Source organism: Pteropus vampyrus, unplaced genomic scaffold (assembly GCF_000151845.1).
Source record: "Pteropus vampyrus isolate Shadow unplaced genomic scaffold, Pvam_2.0 Scaffold15, whole genome shotgun sequence".
NCBI classification, from domain to species: domain Eukaryota; kingdom Metazoa; phylum Chordata; class Mammalia; order Chiroptera; family Pteropodidae; genus Pteropus; species Pteropus vampyrus.
The window spans coordinates 8,662,664-8,681,190 of record NW_011888796.1 but is presented as its reverse complement, the minus strand read 5'-3'; the positions used below and the strand labels follow the sequence as shown (position 1 = coordinate 8,681,190).

General features: G+C 35.7%; 1 protein-coding gene and 1 pseudogene across 6 annotated transcripts in view; one reads left to right on the top strand and one right to left on the bottom strand.

Moving 5' to 3' along the window:
- Positions 1–231: 231 nt before the first annotated feature.
- The window catches only part of LOC105308886 (piggyBac transposable element-derived protein 4), a 20,225-nt gene continuing 1,929 nt past the window's right edge, over positions 232–18,527 (bottom strand). The window contains exons 1-5 of one of the 6 annotated variants that reach the window (XM_023527212.1): positions 17,646–17,847; positions 17,235–17,337; positions 15,828–15,921; positions 13,205–13,291; positions 232–4,744 (exon numbers count right to left, since the gene is read on the bottom strand). In XM_023527212.1, coding sequence (XP_023382980.1) covers positions 1,015–2,772 — 1,758 coding nt within the window. In that variant the 5' untranslated portion in view covers positions 2,773–4,744; positions 13,205–13,291; positions 15,828–15,921; positions 17,235–17,337; positions 17,646–17,847 and the 3' untranslated portion in view covers positions 232–1,014. Of the gene's footprint in view, positions 4,745–13,204; positions 13,292–15,827; positions 15,963–17,234; positions 17,338–17,645; positions 17,848–18,527 lie in introns of those variants that run through there. The other 5 variants (XM_023527215.1, XM_023527210.1, XM_023527213.1 and 2 more) reach the window with 5 other exon arrangements.
- Positions 14,452–16,499, top strand: LOC105310098 (annotated as a pseudogene).

The following is an 18,527-nucleotide window of genomic DNA, read 5'->3' as shown; positions in this document are numbered from 1 at the left end:
TTGATGCCTATTTAAAAATTCCTTAGTTAAAATACTGCAAACCAGAGGCTTTGGAATCAAATTCAAAGCTCCATTCCATCATTCAGCTAGAATCTAAAGATTTTATGCTGGGATGTTGGGTAAAAAGTACCTACCAAACTTAGGAGGCAATTGACACTACTGCACAGTATTTATTGAAGTGATTTTGGTCATTGGCCACTGTTAACCTTTAGGTGTAACACAAGAAACATGTTTCAGGTTGGAAAGTCAAGAATATTTTATTGTGGTGAGGAGTGGATTTAAGTATCCATAAAGTTGCTATTCCATCAATTAAAACATTTCTGGATCTGTAAAGTTCAAATAAAAACACCCATATTTTATGCTAAAAGATAAGTGAGACTACATGGAAGTGCTCTGTAAACAGAATGGTTACTGAGGAATAATCAGTATTGTTGCCTGCAAGAATTGTCATAACCAGAACAGTAGCACTCAGCAAGAAAAAAAACAATTTGAACTCAAGCCAAGTATACCACATATATACACCATTTATTGGGCTCATGACAGTATTACGCCATTCAGTTATGTTTTCTTAAGAAGGTAATCTAGTCACTGAGTTTTTAGCAGCAAGGGCATTGCTGAACTTTGAGCATCTGTGTAGTTCAAATAGCAAATCTTTTACATGAACAGCTAACTACAAACAACTCAAGAACAACTCATACCCTGGCTTTTTTAATGTAAAATTACCTGTTACATTTTACAACTCATACATTTAACTAAGAAAAGATTTGAGTACCTTGCTTACTGTAAACCTTGATACTGGTACCTAAAAAAGAAAAAAAAAAATGTTTTAACCCATTTCCTGTTTAGAAAAAAAGTGCAGCTCACTGCCAGCATTAATTTTACATAAACTCTTTGAGGCCAAAGAAAATCTAAGTGGTTTTCAATGTGAAAATAAAATATAACTGTTCTTGGAGTTGTTTCTGCACAGAACTTGTCTCTAATCCTAATGTAAAAAATGTATATGATGATCAGTATTTAATAATATTTTTTCGTGTGGTAAATTTCAAAACAAGGAACAACACAAAGCGGAACATCACATTTCTCACAAAAATACCGCGTTTCTCTCCGGATCTTCTTGCCATCCTTGTTGTGCGAGCAGCAAACTTTGCAGCGACCAGTTGGATTCTGTTTCCCTGATGTTGGTGGTATGCTCTTGGGGAAATGTCTTCCAGACAGGCGAAGTGGTGTGACATCATCAGAGCATGGGCGACCTCGAAGATGTTGCTGCCCTGGCTTGTGATGCTTTTCCAGCATTCTTTCAATCAGCGTCAGTCTGAAGTTTACATGACTGATTGTGTGTTCGGGATTGTCCTTCTTGAACAGGATGTAGGAGTTGAGCACTGTAATGTTTAGAAGGTGGCGAAAGAATTTTTTATACCAAAACTTGTGCCTTTTGCACTCAGTAGGATAAGAAGCAAGCATCTGATCAGCCAAGTCTACTGCTCCCATATTCTTGTTATAATCCACAATGACACAAGGCTTCTTAGTTTTCTTGCCATTTCTGCAGTCTACTTCAATCACAGTATCACTGTGGAATGTTGACAACATTATCACCTCCTTTTTGTCATACCATTTCAGTGCCATAAGTTCATCATAGAATCTGGCTGCAGTTGTCCCCTTTGCAATCCTTTTTTTCAAATCAATTGGCATCTGTTTTGTGTTCAAACAAGCTGTCCCAACTGCATCAGTCCTGTTTTGATGTAATTCTCTGAAAAGCATCGGAGATGTATAAAAGTTACCGATGAAGACACAATATCCTTGGCCAAGAAGGTCACTGACCAAGGTAAGAACAATGCGTGACGATTTCAGACCATCAGCTGAATTTTTCAAATTCATACTGGGCCCTGTGTGAACAAGTGCATTCCACACGTAACCAGATTGACTTTCACAAAGTACGTAGAGCTTGAGACCACACTGTGCCCGTTTCATTGGGATGTACTGCCTCAGAGCTAACTGCCTCTTGAATAGCATCAGTGATTCATTGACTGCAATGTTTCTGTTTGGAGTATAAACAGTTGAAAACTTATTTACAAGAAAGTCAAACACAGGTTTAATCTTCTGCATTGAAACCTGGGCCTTTGATTGACCAGCGGATATAGAATGATTGTTGACAAAATGCAGGCACCGAAGTAAAAGCAAAAATCTTTCACCAGTCATAATTTGCCTAAGATAAGGTGTATCCAAAAGAGGCCTTGTCGACCAAAACATCTCCAGCTCGGGTTTCTGTACAATACGTTGTAGTAACATTACTGCAAAAAAGACTTTTAGTTCATCATTGTCAGTGTCTTTCCATTTATCCATTCGTGGAAATCCTCTTGGACCAGGTGGCTTTGAAGCCAACAAGGCAGCTTGGGCATTAGTTTCGCTGGTAATTTTTGAAACTAATTCCTCAGTAAAGAACAGTTCAAAATACTGAAGTGGGTCAGTAGTATCACTGACATCAACTTTTCTGCCAGGTATGCCAGTAAAGTCATACCTCTGACGTGGAATCATAACACAAGTTGACCATTTCAGAGCGTGACATGAGTTAGCTGATGTAGGGATATTTCCATCAGATTCCAAATCGGACGAAGGCCTGACTGTACAGTCTTCTGAAACATTATCTGAAAAATCATCAGAATCGTCTATTTCGGAAAAATCAGATTCATCAAATGAATCTTTGGCTAACAACTGTTCGAGAACGATGTTATTAACATTACGTGTAGGGATGCTGCGTTTTCTACGATTTGACATTATCAGCGTTTGAGAATTACTATATTTTATAAATAGAAATACCACTACTAAAAACAGAATGCTATAAAGTGAATGAGGTCATTTGTTTCCAAAGACTATCCATATACTAGAGCGAGATATTCATAACAAACTTTGGGGGTAAGGTTAGGATTGTAATCCACAAGTTTACCTTGAGGTAAATGTTGCAACCGCCAGCTAGTATTCGCAGGGCAATCAGGAAATGGGTTAAAGAATAAAGTTTAGATTAGAGATTACAAATAATAAAACATATTTAGCCTAAAAAAGCACTTATCTGATTAAGACTATCCATTTGCTTTTATTTCTACCATTCATAAAGGGACCTGAAAAATAAATGAGAAATATCAAGTTGTATGTCATCAATATGCTTAACTAATTGAAACAAAATACTCTTCAAATTAAGAATACAATACTTCCTTTCTCACTTTGTAAAAGTACTTAACAAAATGTTAAGAAACCAGAAAAAAGTCCACAACTGAAAATCATGTCTTAAAGTAGAACACTCTATCCTAATATTGTTTCTCTAACTTGAATTCCTTACCTTTGAAAATGGAACCCAGACTTGACCTCTATTTTACTTTCCTGCAGTCTACCATATTCATATTGAATTCGCCATAGCTAGGCTATTTCTTAACTGGTCTTTCCTAAGGACTCCAACCATCTGCCAAAAAAAAGCCTAAAATAATTAATTTCTCCCTCTCAAAGTCCTCTACAAGTTTCCCACTAGTTGTTGAACTATTAAAAAGGAACTGCAAAATATGAAATGAGTAAGAGTACTCAACCTCAAATAAAAGCTTTTGTTCTACCACTGACCACAGTTATGCATCTATTATGGTGTTTACTATAGTAAATGTATTCTTCCCCAGAGGGGAGTTCTTCAAGAAAAGAAATTGTGTTTATCTTCACTGGTGAGCACGCAGTAAGCAATCAAATGCTAAAGGTACACATTTTTTATTCGACATAATTCATACTAGTGAACAGCATGAGGTAAACTATCTAAAAGCACTGGTTCACAACTGTGTTGGTCAGAGGATTATAAATTAAAACAAGTATAGTTTATGATTTGAACAGATCTGAAAAACCCAAGCTAAGAAAATATGCAAACTATGGAGGATCAATTCTTTTATAGAAGCACGGTAATGGGATTTTTCTTATTAGAAGTTAGAGCTTCCTCTCTACCATCACTGTAACCGCACCAATTTCATAATAAAACTAGCATAATTAAAACCAGGTTAGTGGTTTATAAGCTCACGTAGGTTTCAACCTGGCTTTGTCACTTAATAATTATGTCACCTTGGGCACATTACTTAATTTCATCATGTATAAAATGATTATATACTACTGAAAATGGCATCAAAAGAGGAATACTTAGGTATAAATTTATGCAAGACTTTATGTTGAAAAATTTTAAATGTTGGTGATAAAATGAACTAAATAAACAAAGTGAAGACTTAGTTAGCATCATTGTTAAGTCTCCCTAAACTAATTTACAGATTCATTGTAAACCCTGTCAAATTTACAAGCAGCTCTTTTTTGGATGGGGGTTGGGGGTGGTGGTGGTGGTAAGAAATCCATAAGCCGTTTCTAAAATTTATATGGGAAAAGGAATTAGAATAGCCAAAACAATTTCAAAGAAGAAAAAAAGACCCATGCCATCTTACTTTAAGACTGAAGTTACTATAATAGACATTTTAAAAATTTTAGAACTGTTTTTTTAATAGACATTAACGAAACAGAATAGTCTAAAAAATTTACAAATATGGTCAATCAAATGACAAAAATGAAAAAATAATTCAAGAAGGAATAGTGCTTTTTCACAGATGCTACTGGAAATCCATATGCAAAAACAAACCAACATCAAAAACCAAATCATACCTTGATACCTACCATATGAAAAAATGAACTCAAAAGTGTTCATATGCCAAAATGTACCTCAAACTCTTAATTAAAACTTCTAGAAGAAAACAGAAGAGCTCTGTGAATTTGAAAGTTCTCAGATACTATACCAAAAGCATGACACACAAATGAAAAAAAAACTGACACACTAAATTTCATCTAAATTAAAACCTCCTGTTCTCCTAAAAACACTGAGTGAAAACTCTTAAGTAAATATTTGCAAATCACACATCTTACAAAGGACATGTCCAGAATGTACAAAGAACTTGCAAACATTCAACAATAAGAAAACAATCCAATTTTTAAAAACAGGCAAAAGATTCAAACAGATAATTCACATTACAAATAAAACTAATGTTCCTTCTTTGACCATCTAAGGATACATATAATTGCCATATTATATGTATCCTTAGTTCATAAATAACAGCTCTTTAAAAAAGTAAATGCTAGTGTAATGTGGTTAACATATAAAGGCTGTTGAAGAGCAAGTGTCCTTACACATTCTGAATTTGTCTTTGAAGTGTACAATTTGGACTTTTGATTTTTACTATGTGAAATCACAAAGTGGAATTTTAGGAAAACTATGGAGTTGAACTATAAAGTCCGAATGAGAATTAGTAAAAACTTTTTTTCCAGGAAAAGCCAACAGGTTTCAAGACCAATGTGATATGAAAGAAATTATTCTTAAGCTGGTACCAAGGAAATACTGATAATTTAGAGAAAGGGCAATAGTATATGAGAATCAGAGATATAAAGATGATAACCTATCATCTTTGGTAGCGGCAACCAAGTGATAGTAGAAAAGAATTAATGCAAACATTTGGATGCCTACAATGTGTCACATTGCCAAGAAAGATTTAAAAAGTTAAGTAAAACACAATTCTTTCCCCAGTGGAAAAAAAAAAGGAACATTTAAAATCACTAGCAAGATATATTAAAAATATGTGTGCATGTATTATTATGTATAAATATACTGTATATACATACTGAACTAAAAATGTATGCTTTGGAAAGGGAAGGAAGATAAACTGACAAACAAGGAAGGGAATTTGGGACAGTTTTCTCGAGATTTGGTGGATGAATTCGCCAATCAGTGAATTTAGGAAATTTAGGAAAACTAAGGATGTCCATAAGTAGTAAGAAAAAACTTCTGAGAAGCCAATAATTCAAAGTAGAAAGACTAATCTTTATAAGAATAGGAAGAACAGAATTTAGATGACAATGGGAACTCCATGTGGTGGATAACTGTCTCGATCTGGTTCAAAGACCACCTGTATAAGAATCCTCCACAGATTTGAAACCGCGAGGTCTGAAGCGAGGCCCAGGAATCTGTACTCTGAAAAAGTACTTGATATGCTTATGAATAAAATTTGAGAATCACCGATTTGAACACAGGTTATTAAAAGGAGAACACAGCAACAGAAATAATTATAGGGTTTCAACAGATGAGATTTCTGTTATAAAGCAAAGTGGAGGATGAAGCTGTAGGTCATGAAGATATTTAGGAAAACATTTTTTTTCAATGAATTTTTAAAGAAATGCATGTCTCAGAAATATGAGCACATACTAAGATGATAAAAAAAGAAGTATATGGTAGAAACTACAGTAGATGGTTACAAAAATCTTAAAATTCAGCATTAGTTCTCTGCAAATTTCCAAAATGCCATGGAGCTGATAAGGAACAAATTGTTTAAGTGTTCAGGGATTAAAAAGCACCTTTCACATTTTACTGACAGGTCAAAAAAGAGAAAAATAGCTCTGACTTAAAGCACGCCAGGTCAATTTGGTCAAAGAAAATTTTATAGAAGCACTTGGCTCTGCCACTGTAAAAGAACCTTAACACAATCCTTTCCAGCAATATCAGGGATTCAAGTTTACATGGAAAGTAAGTTCTACTGACACTTTCTATTAACACTTAATTAGAAATTGATTTCATAGGACAAAAAAGTGACAGATAATCCATCACTTTATTGTTCTTTTTACTCACAAGTTTAATTGTAAAAGATTATTAAAATCATTTTACTGTATTTTTTTGTCCAAAGATATTCTATATTCACAATGTAGCCTACTTCTATTCTAATCACCATGTGACCTTTCACCTGTCCCTACTGAAAATGGAGTAAATGTGGCTGAATGCAATTCTTACATATCTGTAGAAAAGTCTACTAGAAATGAACATGGAATTTTTCCTTCACAGGCAATGTAATGATTCATTCACAAACAAAATATATTTAATCTAAAGGCAAGCCACAACGCTGTCAAGTTGTATGCTAATTATTTCTGACAACAAAAGTGTCTCTTCCTGGCAATCCTCTTTCATGATATGAAGCCAACTGAAGCTTTCTGATAAATGACTTCATAAGTAGGTATGATGTGCCATTTCCCCTCTATCTCGATATCTGTACAGCTTCCAAACTGAATATCAGGAGAGCTGCTTTAAACATGAAACTCAGGCTCATCTACTCTAAATTCATTCTTTTCCCTAAATGGAAACATGAAAAAACAGGAAGTACTTGGCAGCATAGAGAAGCAAGTTTTGTGGCTTAAGTATTTACTGGTAACAGACTAGTTCTTCTTGATGGTGTAATAAAATGCAGAACTTCACATCTGAGAGGAAAACAGCAAAAGGTTGCCTTGGTTACCAAGGTTCCCCTGGCAATTTAAAGGCCTTTAAGACAATATCATATGATACATAGAGGAATAAGAAACAGAAAGATGGCTTTTCTTCTTGTTATGCTTCTCCATATAAAAGCCCCTCCCTGACCTGTCTAAGCCACCAAAATTATACAAACACTAGAAGCAGTTTTATGACTAAGAAACATGAAGATTTAAAAAAGATTTCTGGTTTGGTTTGAGGGAAACTACTTGGGAAAAAAGTTTTTTGTATATGCTTGCCACAGGATTTGAGGTAATCCTACATACAAAAAATAGGAATATAAATCCCTAAGTGGACCGTTAGAATTAGTAGACTCAATAAATTAACACTACCAAATATAACATAAAGCCAACGAAAGGAAAAAAGGAAATAAACATTTCCCCCATGCCACCCTTCACAGCCCCCTCCAATTCCACTGCTGCTGAAACAAAGCATTTACAGATAACAATTAATTTGTATCCTAACTTTTAGGTTTTCGTACTTAAGGGTATATTAGTATGTATCAAAGTACCCAGTAAAATGTTAAACTACCAAATAAATGTAAAGCATTATTATCTAGTCAAACCCTCCCCCCACCCCATCCTAGTAGGCTGAGACCCATATAAGAAGTCATAAAATCAATTTTCTGGGTTATAATAGATTTTTAAAAAATAGATACAGGAAAAAAATACTGGAGTACCCAGTACTTTCATTTGTTGTGTGTATGGCCAGTACACACATATATAGAAAACAGAAACTTTACTATAACAAAATTAATCTGAACTTGCTTAGCTATTATTTCAAATATGTTTTATCAGCCAATGAAAGCATTTAGAACACTTGTTAAATAAAACAGAAAGGTAGGCAAGACATTAAACTTGTCAGAATTTGATCCTACATGGTAGGAAGCAACTTCCTTAAGTACTAAAATTATAGAGTTAATGTCTGATACTTCTGATTCTCAGGGTTTATCAAACATCAGTTAATCTTTCAGATATTACAAGTATCTTTTAGGAATTCTTATTTGAAAAATATAGTGGCTTGGAACTGTTACATATCAAGAACTACAAATACCTAGCCCCATACCCCTTATATTCTTAAAAGTAAGCACTCATGCAGAGTAAAGTATATTCCAAGTCACAACCAATGAGAACAGGCTTACGATCAGAGCACAGAACATCTGGTTTTCAAACAGTGTTTTCTATATTAGGATACTTAATCCAACATATCACTGAACTACTGTAAAAATTCTGAGAATTTGAGCTAAGAGTACATAATTGCCACTTTAGCTCTATGAATGCCTATTATGAGGCTGATAGTTTAACTTATCTCCCCATTTCTCATCATTCTCATTTCTTCTAAATCTAGAGGCCAAGACCCTATCGATGTTATAATAACCAAGAATCAAGTAAGTGTCTTCATGAAATATCTCACCCAGTTTCTTATCTCAGCCTATCCCTACTTTCATGCTGAGAGGCATAATGGTACTGTGATAAGCAAAATGTACTTGTAGAATGAGATTATGAGTTAAATAACTGAACGAGCCATGTGGCTTGTATATTGTTATTGGCAGCAGATGTACCAAGTCCTAGTCAAACTTTTCACAAATTTGGATCACTGGTGATGAGGAAGATTAATGGGCATGCAGATCTACGAAAAAGCAGTTACTGTGAAAAAAGCAATCCCTCTGGTGGTTAATCAGACATACTCTCTTAAAAAAAAGGGGGGGGGGACATTCTAATAAAAATTCTTGACCTGTGGATAGTCCCCATTATGCTCTACCCACTACATGACCTTGAATCTGACCCAATTCCTAAAACCTCAAGTGATCTCACTTTAAGTAGCTCAAAAGGCAAGACGTTCCTTGTGTACAAACACCGACAAAGCACATTTCACTGGCATGCATGTCAGTGAAATATCATCTTTTAGCTTGCTTATACCTTTTATAAACTTTCATTCCGCAAATGAGTGCCAACTAAATACCAAGAACTTTGATAGGTTCTAAACCTTCGAAGGTGAATTAGGTAGTTAGTTCTCTGCCTATAAGAATGTCATAACTTAGTAAAGAATATCCCAGTGGATAAAAAGCGCATAAAAAGCTAAAATATAGAAAGTAGTAGGAATAATGTAAGAAGAAATACATGAAATTCATATGGACCAATTATCTACAGTTGTAGGTTATCAAGGAAAGCTTCACTTAAAAAGTAGCTCTTGAATATGCGGCAATAGGGCAACATTCTAGATGGTGGGAAAATTATGAATAAAAACAAAGAACTGAGAAAACACAGAGCTTGTAGCAGGGAGCCATGATAGTTTTAGTGTGACTGCACCAAACATACCTGAAGAGAAAAAGGAGGTTTAGAAAGAGTTTGATGGGCTCAGGAAGGTACCGAATCAGAGGCAAAAAGTCTAAATGCTTTATTTCTGTATATAAATGTAATAATATACTCTTTTAAAACATTCTTGGAATGACAGACACTATACAGCATCATTCTACAAACTAACACCACCAAATATCTGAGTGCTTCCTAAACATTTAGCATCATTTTAAGCACTTTACATGTATCAACTCATTTAATACTAATCTCAACGTTGTCAGGTCAAAAATCCTCGTTTTACAAATGGGGCTCAGAAGTTAAGAAATCTGACCCGAACCACCCCTTCCCACAAAAAGCCTGACTGTACCTACACATTCTAAAGCTGGAGGTATCTTTTTTAATATCCTTGAATAATTTTTAAAGCTATTATTCTAATGGGGAGCATGAAGAAGACCCACACCCTATAACTCAAATAACTTAATCTTTGAAAAATAAAAGGTACCAGAGGCAAGGGATTAATAAGAGAAGCAATTTAAAAAAACATACATATAATCACATAGTCATTAAAAAACGAACAATGCTGACAACTAATGCACAAACATTTCTGAATGTATTAATTACTTTTTCTCAATCTATAAATAGATTATGTCCTTGTAACTCAAAGCTAGCACGAAGACAGGAAAACTTTTTTACATTTATTTAAATGAGATCAGAGAGTCCTGACACATGTAACAAAGTAGCTCGAATTTCATAAGCTCATATAGCATCCCAAAAGGCTTAGCTTCTATGAAAACATTAAAAATCCGAATCAAAAATAAAAAAATTAATATTATGATTGGTACCTAACAGAGCACTTAAAAATCTTTTTTCTAAAACAAATTTGTAACTTTTCCCTTGCTAAATGACAGAAAACACTTTTAAAGCCCTAGGAAAAAAGAGGAGGAGGCCAATGGAGATTAACTAGTTAAATTAACCTCTTCCTCTTGAAGAAAACTCAAAAGTTAGCCTATTCTACATTTTGCTATGTCTAATTGCCAACGTCCTCCCTTAAACTGAACACTTACACTTCATCTGTTGAAATAAAAGTTGTTAACCAAAACAATTAACATTCTTAGATTTCATATATTTAAAGAATATTGACTAAACATTCATGTTGCACAGAATTATGTTACCTCTCAATGTTGTTAAAATCAAAATAAAATGAAACACAAAACTTAGTCCTCTGAGTAAGAAGATGGAAAAATATTTCACCCCACATATCTGAATAATTTAAAAACATACATATATAAGACACTCTCTTAGAACTATATTTTTAAATCATAAAAAACTAACCTTCCCTTAATTTAGGTGGAGAATCATCTGGTTTCTCTACACTTACTTTACTTATTAACCCACTTAAACTTTTCAAGTTGTACTTTAAAAATCAGAAATAAGAAAGCCCTGAATGAAACGGAAGGTCAAAACACAGAAAATATGAGGTCAAGTGTATGTCTTGTCCCGATTAAGGGCCTCACAGGCACTTTGAGAAAGGAAAGAATAGATGTGTACTGGACATTCAAGCCCTCATTAGCATGTTTAAAACTGATTTCATCTTCCTTAACAAACAGTGGCTTCTCCTGACTTTCAGTATTAGTTAATGGTATGATCTATTTCCTGCTCTTTAAAATCTTGAGGGTTTTGTCTTCTTTCTTTACCTCTATAATCACTTAAGAGATGTAACGCTGTCAACTTTTTTTCTTCACAATCTCTTACCTATTCCTCTCTCTCCAGGGCCTACTCTAGTTTCATCTCCTGCTGACACCACTGCAACAGTATCTTAATTGTCTCCCACCTCCAATTCTTTTGTCATTTCTTCAGTCACACTGGACACTGTTTCCAAATAATTTTGTAATACATTTTGTGTACATTACAACCCTCTGTGTCTGTTCAAAAACCTTCAGCAAAAATAACTAAAATTAAAAGTCTATATGGAAAAATATCTGCAACAAATTATGATTAAATAGTATATAATAAACTCAAAGAATTAAAAAATAAAATATCATCACTCATACATAAATGGACAAATCTTGACTAGGCAACTCATCTTTTACTAATAAGTGAGATTATAGAAAAAAGTCTCATCTGACCAGTTAACAAAAATATTACACAGAAAAAAAGAGCTCAATATATTTTTCACCTATTAAATTAGCAAAAATGATTACAGATTACCCAATGCTGGCTGTTAAACTCTCAGAGATGGTGACAGTATAACTCTTTTGGAAAACAACATGGCAATGTTTCAAGAGTCATAAAAATGTTTACACAATGATCTTTTAAATCAATCTTAAAAGAACAGTCCAAAAGACAGAAAATATTATATGCACATACATGATAATTGCAGCACAATATTGAAGAACTAGAAACTAAATGGGCAGGAAATAGAAAAATGCAGTTAAAGATAAAAGTTTGATGGAATATTTTCAGACATTAATTAAAATTATTATGGAAATTGTGTAGTCATATTGAATGCTGTTACAATGTTAAAGGACGAAGAAAGAATATACATACAGACAAGGAAGAAGGAAATTTTAAAAATCTAATGTTGGGGTAGGATTAAAGTGATTGTTTGGTTCCAATGTGATTTGTAAAGTTTGAAAATAAAACAAAACAAAAATTAATTGTCATTTTTTCCAAACATTCGGCTTTCAAGGCTCTCTAGAGGTTGCCAAACCTGTACAGAGGACAAGCACCCCACGCAAGTCTGATGTTCAGCTAATTTTAGAAACACTGATATGTTGGTCTTACAATTTTCCCAATGTAATCTTTAGTCAGTCATCCTCTCCTAACTGGTTTACTCACTGTCCCAAACTTAGCTTCTCTTATATAACTGCATTCTTGATCACAACATTCCATCCACTTAGAATATCTTTTCTTCTAATTTTACAGATTATATCTCTCTAACTTTGAAAATCCTTCAACTAAATAAACTCCTGTTTTTCATTATAAAATAATGTCTTCTTATAAATAATTTAGGTTGATTGCATAATAAACTTTTCACAAATCTATTATTCTTGAGCCATGATTTAAATCTTTAGTTATCCAAATCGATTCTTCTTAAATAACTTTTTATTTACTTTTCACATGTTTAATTATGTTCTTCCTTTTACTGACAATAAATTCCTTGAGCACAGATCCTTGCCGTGTAGGAATGCTACCAGGTAACCTAGATCAGCTTGAATCCAAATCCTAAAATATGCTGTCATTTTAGTTAGACACATATATGAATGAAATCCAGTATCTATGACACAATATGGCCATAAAATTAGAAGTGACATCTAATAGGGCAAAAGACATACAGAGACTATAAAGGATGCTTTGGTTACAAATATGTACTTTGTAACTTTCCAAAAAAAAAAATGAAATTAGGAAAGCAGCTACATTCAACACAACACTATTCTACTTCTCTACACAGATATTTACAGAAACAGCTGTACAATGGAACAAATTCCATTTCTCAAAAGAGACATATGTAATAGTAACACAGCTGATCTTGATTATTACAGAATAGTTAAGTAAAACTGCTTACCAGAAACAGAATTTTCAATAGATAGCAAATCCAAGGCTTTTAAAACTGAAAAACCTTCCTTCAGTTTTCCATAAAATGAGGATCACTCTGGAAGATAAAGACTTATTTTAGATTTCAGTATGCTATAGTCCACATACTCAAAACACAGACTGTTTTAAAATTTCCATTACCCCTTTTCCCATTTAGAGAAAAAAAGTGCAGCTCACTGCCAGTGTTAATTTAACATCACGTGTAGGAATGCTATGTTTTCTAAAATTTGACATTTTCAGCGATAGAGAATTACTATATTTTGTAAATGGAAATATCACTACTAAAACCAGAATGCTATAAATAGAATGATGTCATTTGTTTCCAAAGACTATCCATACACTAGAGCATTGCAAAAATAATAATAAAAGTGAGATATTTCACGGCAAACTTTAGGGGTAAGGTTAGGACTATATCTACGAGTTATTTCAGGGTAAACGCTGCAGCCGCAAGCACCATCGGTGAGTATTCTTGGGACAAATGGGAAATGGGTTAAAAAAAAAATTTGCTTCACTTCTAAACACTTTCACTGATGAGATCTCTCTCTACATGTCAAGTTATCTTACCATTGGTAAAATAATAAATCAGGAAAATGTTCAGTGTTCCATGATTAAGAATACAGAAATGGGAACCACATGAATGGGTAAACAAATCTTAGGAATGTTCTAATTTTGAGATTTCAGTCTAAAATACCACATTGGGAAGCTAACTATATAGCTGCATTGGAACCCCTGACCAAATAAATAAAACATTTTGATTTCAAAATAGGTTTCTGTCATAGAAACATTATTAAAATTTGACAATTCTGATTTTGTAGGAAACATTCTGTTAATTTGGGCCCATTGAAATAGTTTACAAAAATAATTCTATCATAGTTTTCCTTTATTTATACCTGAGATGGTCTAGCAATGCTTTATTCATTTAGTTTCCCTCCATTAACATATCATAAAGTCTTAAAAAAAAAAAAACTAAGAAAATATAATCCTGAATAAATGTTCTTAATGAGTTCTTTAAAACTACATTAGCAACTACAAATAAATTTAGTATGAAATCAAATATTTGGAACACAAAAATAATTCTGAAGGTTAAGACAGCTTCTGTGGAGCCTCATGAGTTCTCAGAAAAAATTATTGTTAAAGAAAACATATGTTAGCTTATTTTACCTATTTTGTATAAAAAGTGCATACAGATTCATAAGAAATACTAACAAAGCATCTATCATGTATCAGGTAGGCAAATGTAATAGCAATTAAAATCTCTGTTGCTGCCCTCTGGAAGTAAAGTCTCAAACTGGGGAAGAGCCAAACAACTGCCAAGAGGCATATAAAGGTTCCTGTGAGGGCACAAAATCACCAAGAGCCTGCACATAAGGATGGAAAACATCAGAGAAGGCTACAGGGAAACCAAAAAAAAGTTAAATGCAACTATACCTTAAAAACAATTTGTTTTTCACAAACTTTAAATGTCACTGCTGTGTAGTAAAATGTTTCACTGTACAAATGCCTATTATAGAATGAAAAATAAACTTAAAAAACAAAGCTAAAGAAAAAATAGAAAATGTAATAAAAGCAGAAATGACAATAAAAAGTGTAAGTGCAAGAAGAGCAAAAGCTTTCTGATGGACAACTGCATGGGATCAAAAGACTTAAACGTAATCTCTTTGGCCTTATAGTTCCACTTCTGGGAATTTATCCTAAAGAAATAAGTGAAGGAAGATCTAGATGCCCAGAAATTTTAGCCATAGATGTCACTTCTTATGCAAAATTTTGTAAAATATACACAAGTATAGTCAATCAAACATATCATTGCTATTAAGAGAAAAATCAAGAGATCAAGTTATATGAATTATGATATGTCTATCTTATAGAACACTATGCAGCCAAGAAAAATGCTTTAAGAACAAAATATTTCTTATGTTCCCAATGTTTTCTATATATACAAAAACATAGGTGACAAAATGAGTATGATTCAAATGACCTTTACTGTGTAAAACGAAACCAATGAAAAAGAGAAACCCCTTTGTATGAAACATAAGCTCAGTATAAAATGTAATTACCTTTTGGTAGAGGGAATAGAAGAGATTTTTGTGTTCTACTCCTGGCTTTTTAGTAATCTCCCAATGCCCATTGATACGTTATTTTGATCAGACAATAATTGAAAGTTTCATAGTAGAATGATAGGTAATTACCCCCTGGGAAGTTCAGCAGTATTGTTTCTAATTTCTTTAAGGGAAAAAACCCCACTTCCCTTCTAAATTTATTGAAATAGTTTTTCTAAATGCCAAATTTCTAAATAGGAAGAAAAAAATTCACAAAAATGTTCATATTATTTCATGATAAAAACATTAAGTACTTAAGTCCAGAAATGGGACCAGTATGAATGGATAAAGTCATATGTCCTAAGTTTGAGATTTCATTCTAAAATATCACATTAGGAAGCTAATTACACAGATTCACTTGAACCTTTGACCAAACGAAACATCTTTCAACTATGGTTCTTCCATTTTGCCATTAATGGCTCTACTTTACTGGTCCACAAAAAACTTTTCCAGGTGTTCTCCTCAATTTTAAAGATACTTACAGATGTAAGAACTCACCTCAGAAATACTTCCAGGTAGGACCATGATCTGCATTTTCTCTTTCCAGCCGGCGCTGAGCCATGGGCATCTAGACCCGGGGCAAGAGAAAGCCCTACCACAAGAAGTGAAAATATGAGCTGGGACGACCCGCTGACAACACTAAGATTGGTCCCCTGCCGCAGCTGCATACACACAGTCCGAGTCGGAGGAAACAACAAGTAACGCGCATTGATTCTGGACGGGAACTTCTGAGGCTCCGGGCGTTGTATGCGCAAAGCAAGGATTATAGATGTTCTCTACAATGCATCCAACAATTAACTGGTCCGCATGAAGACCCTAGTAAGGAACTGCATCGTGCTCATTGACAGCACACCTTACCGACAGTGGTACAAATCCCACTATGCATTGCCCTTGGGCTGCAAGAAGCGGGCCAAGCGGACTCCTGAGGAGGAAGAGATTTTAAACAAAAAACGATGAAAGAAAATTCAGAAGAAATACGATGAAAGGAAAAAGAATGCCAAAATCAGCAGTGTTCTAGAGGAGCAGTTCCAGCAAGGCAAGCTTCTTGCATACATCGCTTCAAGACCAGGTCAGTGTGGCTGAGCAGATGGCTACGCATTAAAGGGCAAGGAGCTGGAGTTCTATCTGAGGAAAATCAAGACCCGGAAAGGCCAATAAATCCTCCTCGTGTCTTAGCTCCTGTAATGAAGGTGTTTATTGTGAAAAAAAAGAAAAAAAGAAATACTTCCAGGTATTTGTCTCTGAGAGGTCGTTTTCTTCAGATCAACTGCCAACAAAACCCAACAATTATTAAATCATTCAATCATTTTCTACTCTGGAACCTCAACAATACAGAGTAACAGAGTTCAAGACAAAGTATTAGGAGATAATTTTAAGAAGATATCCACATCAGTGCGACTAGATTACTCAATAAAAATGCTAATATACAGTTCATCTTATTAATAAGTAAATTTGAGAAAAATCACTTTATGAATGAAAAACTGAGTCTTTAGTTAAAATGTTCTCTTGAGTAAATTTAGTCAACGTAAATTATAGGCGATAGTTTCCATTTTCCCAATTATCTCATTCTTCATAATGACTTGCCAATTAATACTCTATTTCCACCATTTCAAACGTTTTTTACTTCACAGAACACAAGATTCTGCTAATAGAACAAGATCAATGGCTGCTCTGACAAGGTCCTGTCTGGGAGGTCCTTTTGTCAAGGTGTTTTCTGTCCCTGCGAAAACACTGTTACTTCCTTTCAAAAAGTAGCATAACCTCATGCAGCGTGGAACAGCTGCTTGTCTAAAGTCAAAGAGGCAGCGTCTGTTCAAGTGAATTCCTCAGCGTTCCGAAACCGGAGTTTATTTGCGTGAGGAGCACGCGTATACACCTCTCCCCACGCAGGATATGTCTACGTACCTTGCCTTTTCTATTTTAATTAAGAAGGCGCCCAGAGCCAGTGGCAGGTGCTTGGCTGAGAATATGACGAATTCCCGAAACGCATGTCCAAAGGGAGGAAGAACTGCTCGGAGAGAAGCCAGACAAACTCTAGAAAACCTCTCATGCTCTCGAGTGGAGTCCAAGGGATCAGCCCCGAGAAAGAGACAAGGGATCAGCCCCGAGAAAGAGATGTGCCTGTCCCCTGCGCCTCTTACTCCCTGGCGGCGGGAGAGGAAGCCTCGCCCCCTTTCATCCCGCCCCCCCCATTCCCCACCCCGCCGCTGGGAGAACTTTGCCATGGCTGCCCTGTGGCCCCTTAACTTCCGGTGCCGGTGCTGCTAGAGCTGCGCCATCCCCCAGTCAATCGGACGACCATAGCCTCCAACTGACCTTTTTAAAAGACGCGCGACTCTTCTGACCTTCAGTAGGTGCTGCCTTGGAGGAAACCATAGATGGGTGCCGCCTTGAAAAGAATCTATGGGAGAAAAACTGTGCTCCTGACTCACCAGAAACGTGAAATGCGATAGAGCTGCGGCCACAGCTGCCCAGACAAAATGGCGCCGAGAAGCCGATTTAGCGCAGGCGCCTTGGAAAGACACTGCCCCGCCCCCGTGCAAGTCCTGGCCGCAGCTCCGGGTTCGGTTTCCATGGGACACTCCACTGCCAATCCTCGTGCGGGACTGCTCTTCCTGACCCTTCAATTTACCAATCAGTGCTCAATCAAGCACATCCGGAGTCGTCTCTTCCAATCAGTTTTCAGGACTTGCTTACTCAATACCTGATTCTCCAGTAATGTTAGCCTTCGGACACAGCCAATTACAAGTGGAAGATGTCCTACCTGCTGTTTTTCGCACCAATCCGTGAAGTTTCAGAGCTACATCCAATGAGGACGGCAGGTAGCGAGCTCCAATCCGAAGCTCTTCGGCGTCATGAGCAGCCAATAGGAGTTCGTGTAGAAGCGAGTCTGCTCAACAGCTTGTTATTTGGTGGATTGTGGCAGTAAATCGGGCGAGTGGGGAACCGGGCGCAGGAACTGCCGCCGCGGCCGGGAGTGGTGCTGCCCAGCCAGGGGCCCACGGGGCTCAGTGGGACAGAGGACTCGGGAGCTGACAGCGCGCACTTTACCCGCAGTTGGTAGGTGGGGAGGAGGGAAGCGGGGGACACTGAATGGACGAAGCAGCATAGCAGCTGCTGCTGCTGCCCGGGGTCCCGGTGCAGTTGGAAGCTTTGGAGGTGGAGAAGGAGATGCTGGGCAGACGGTGCGGCGAGCCC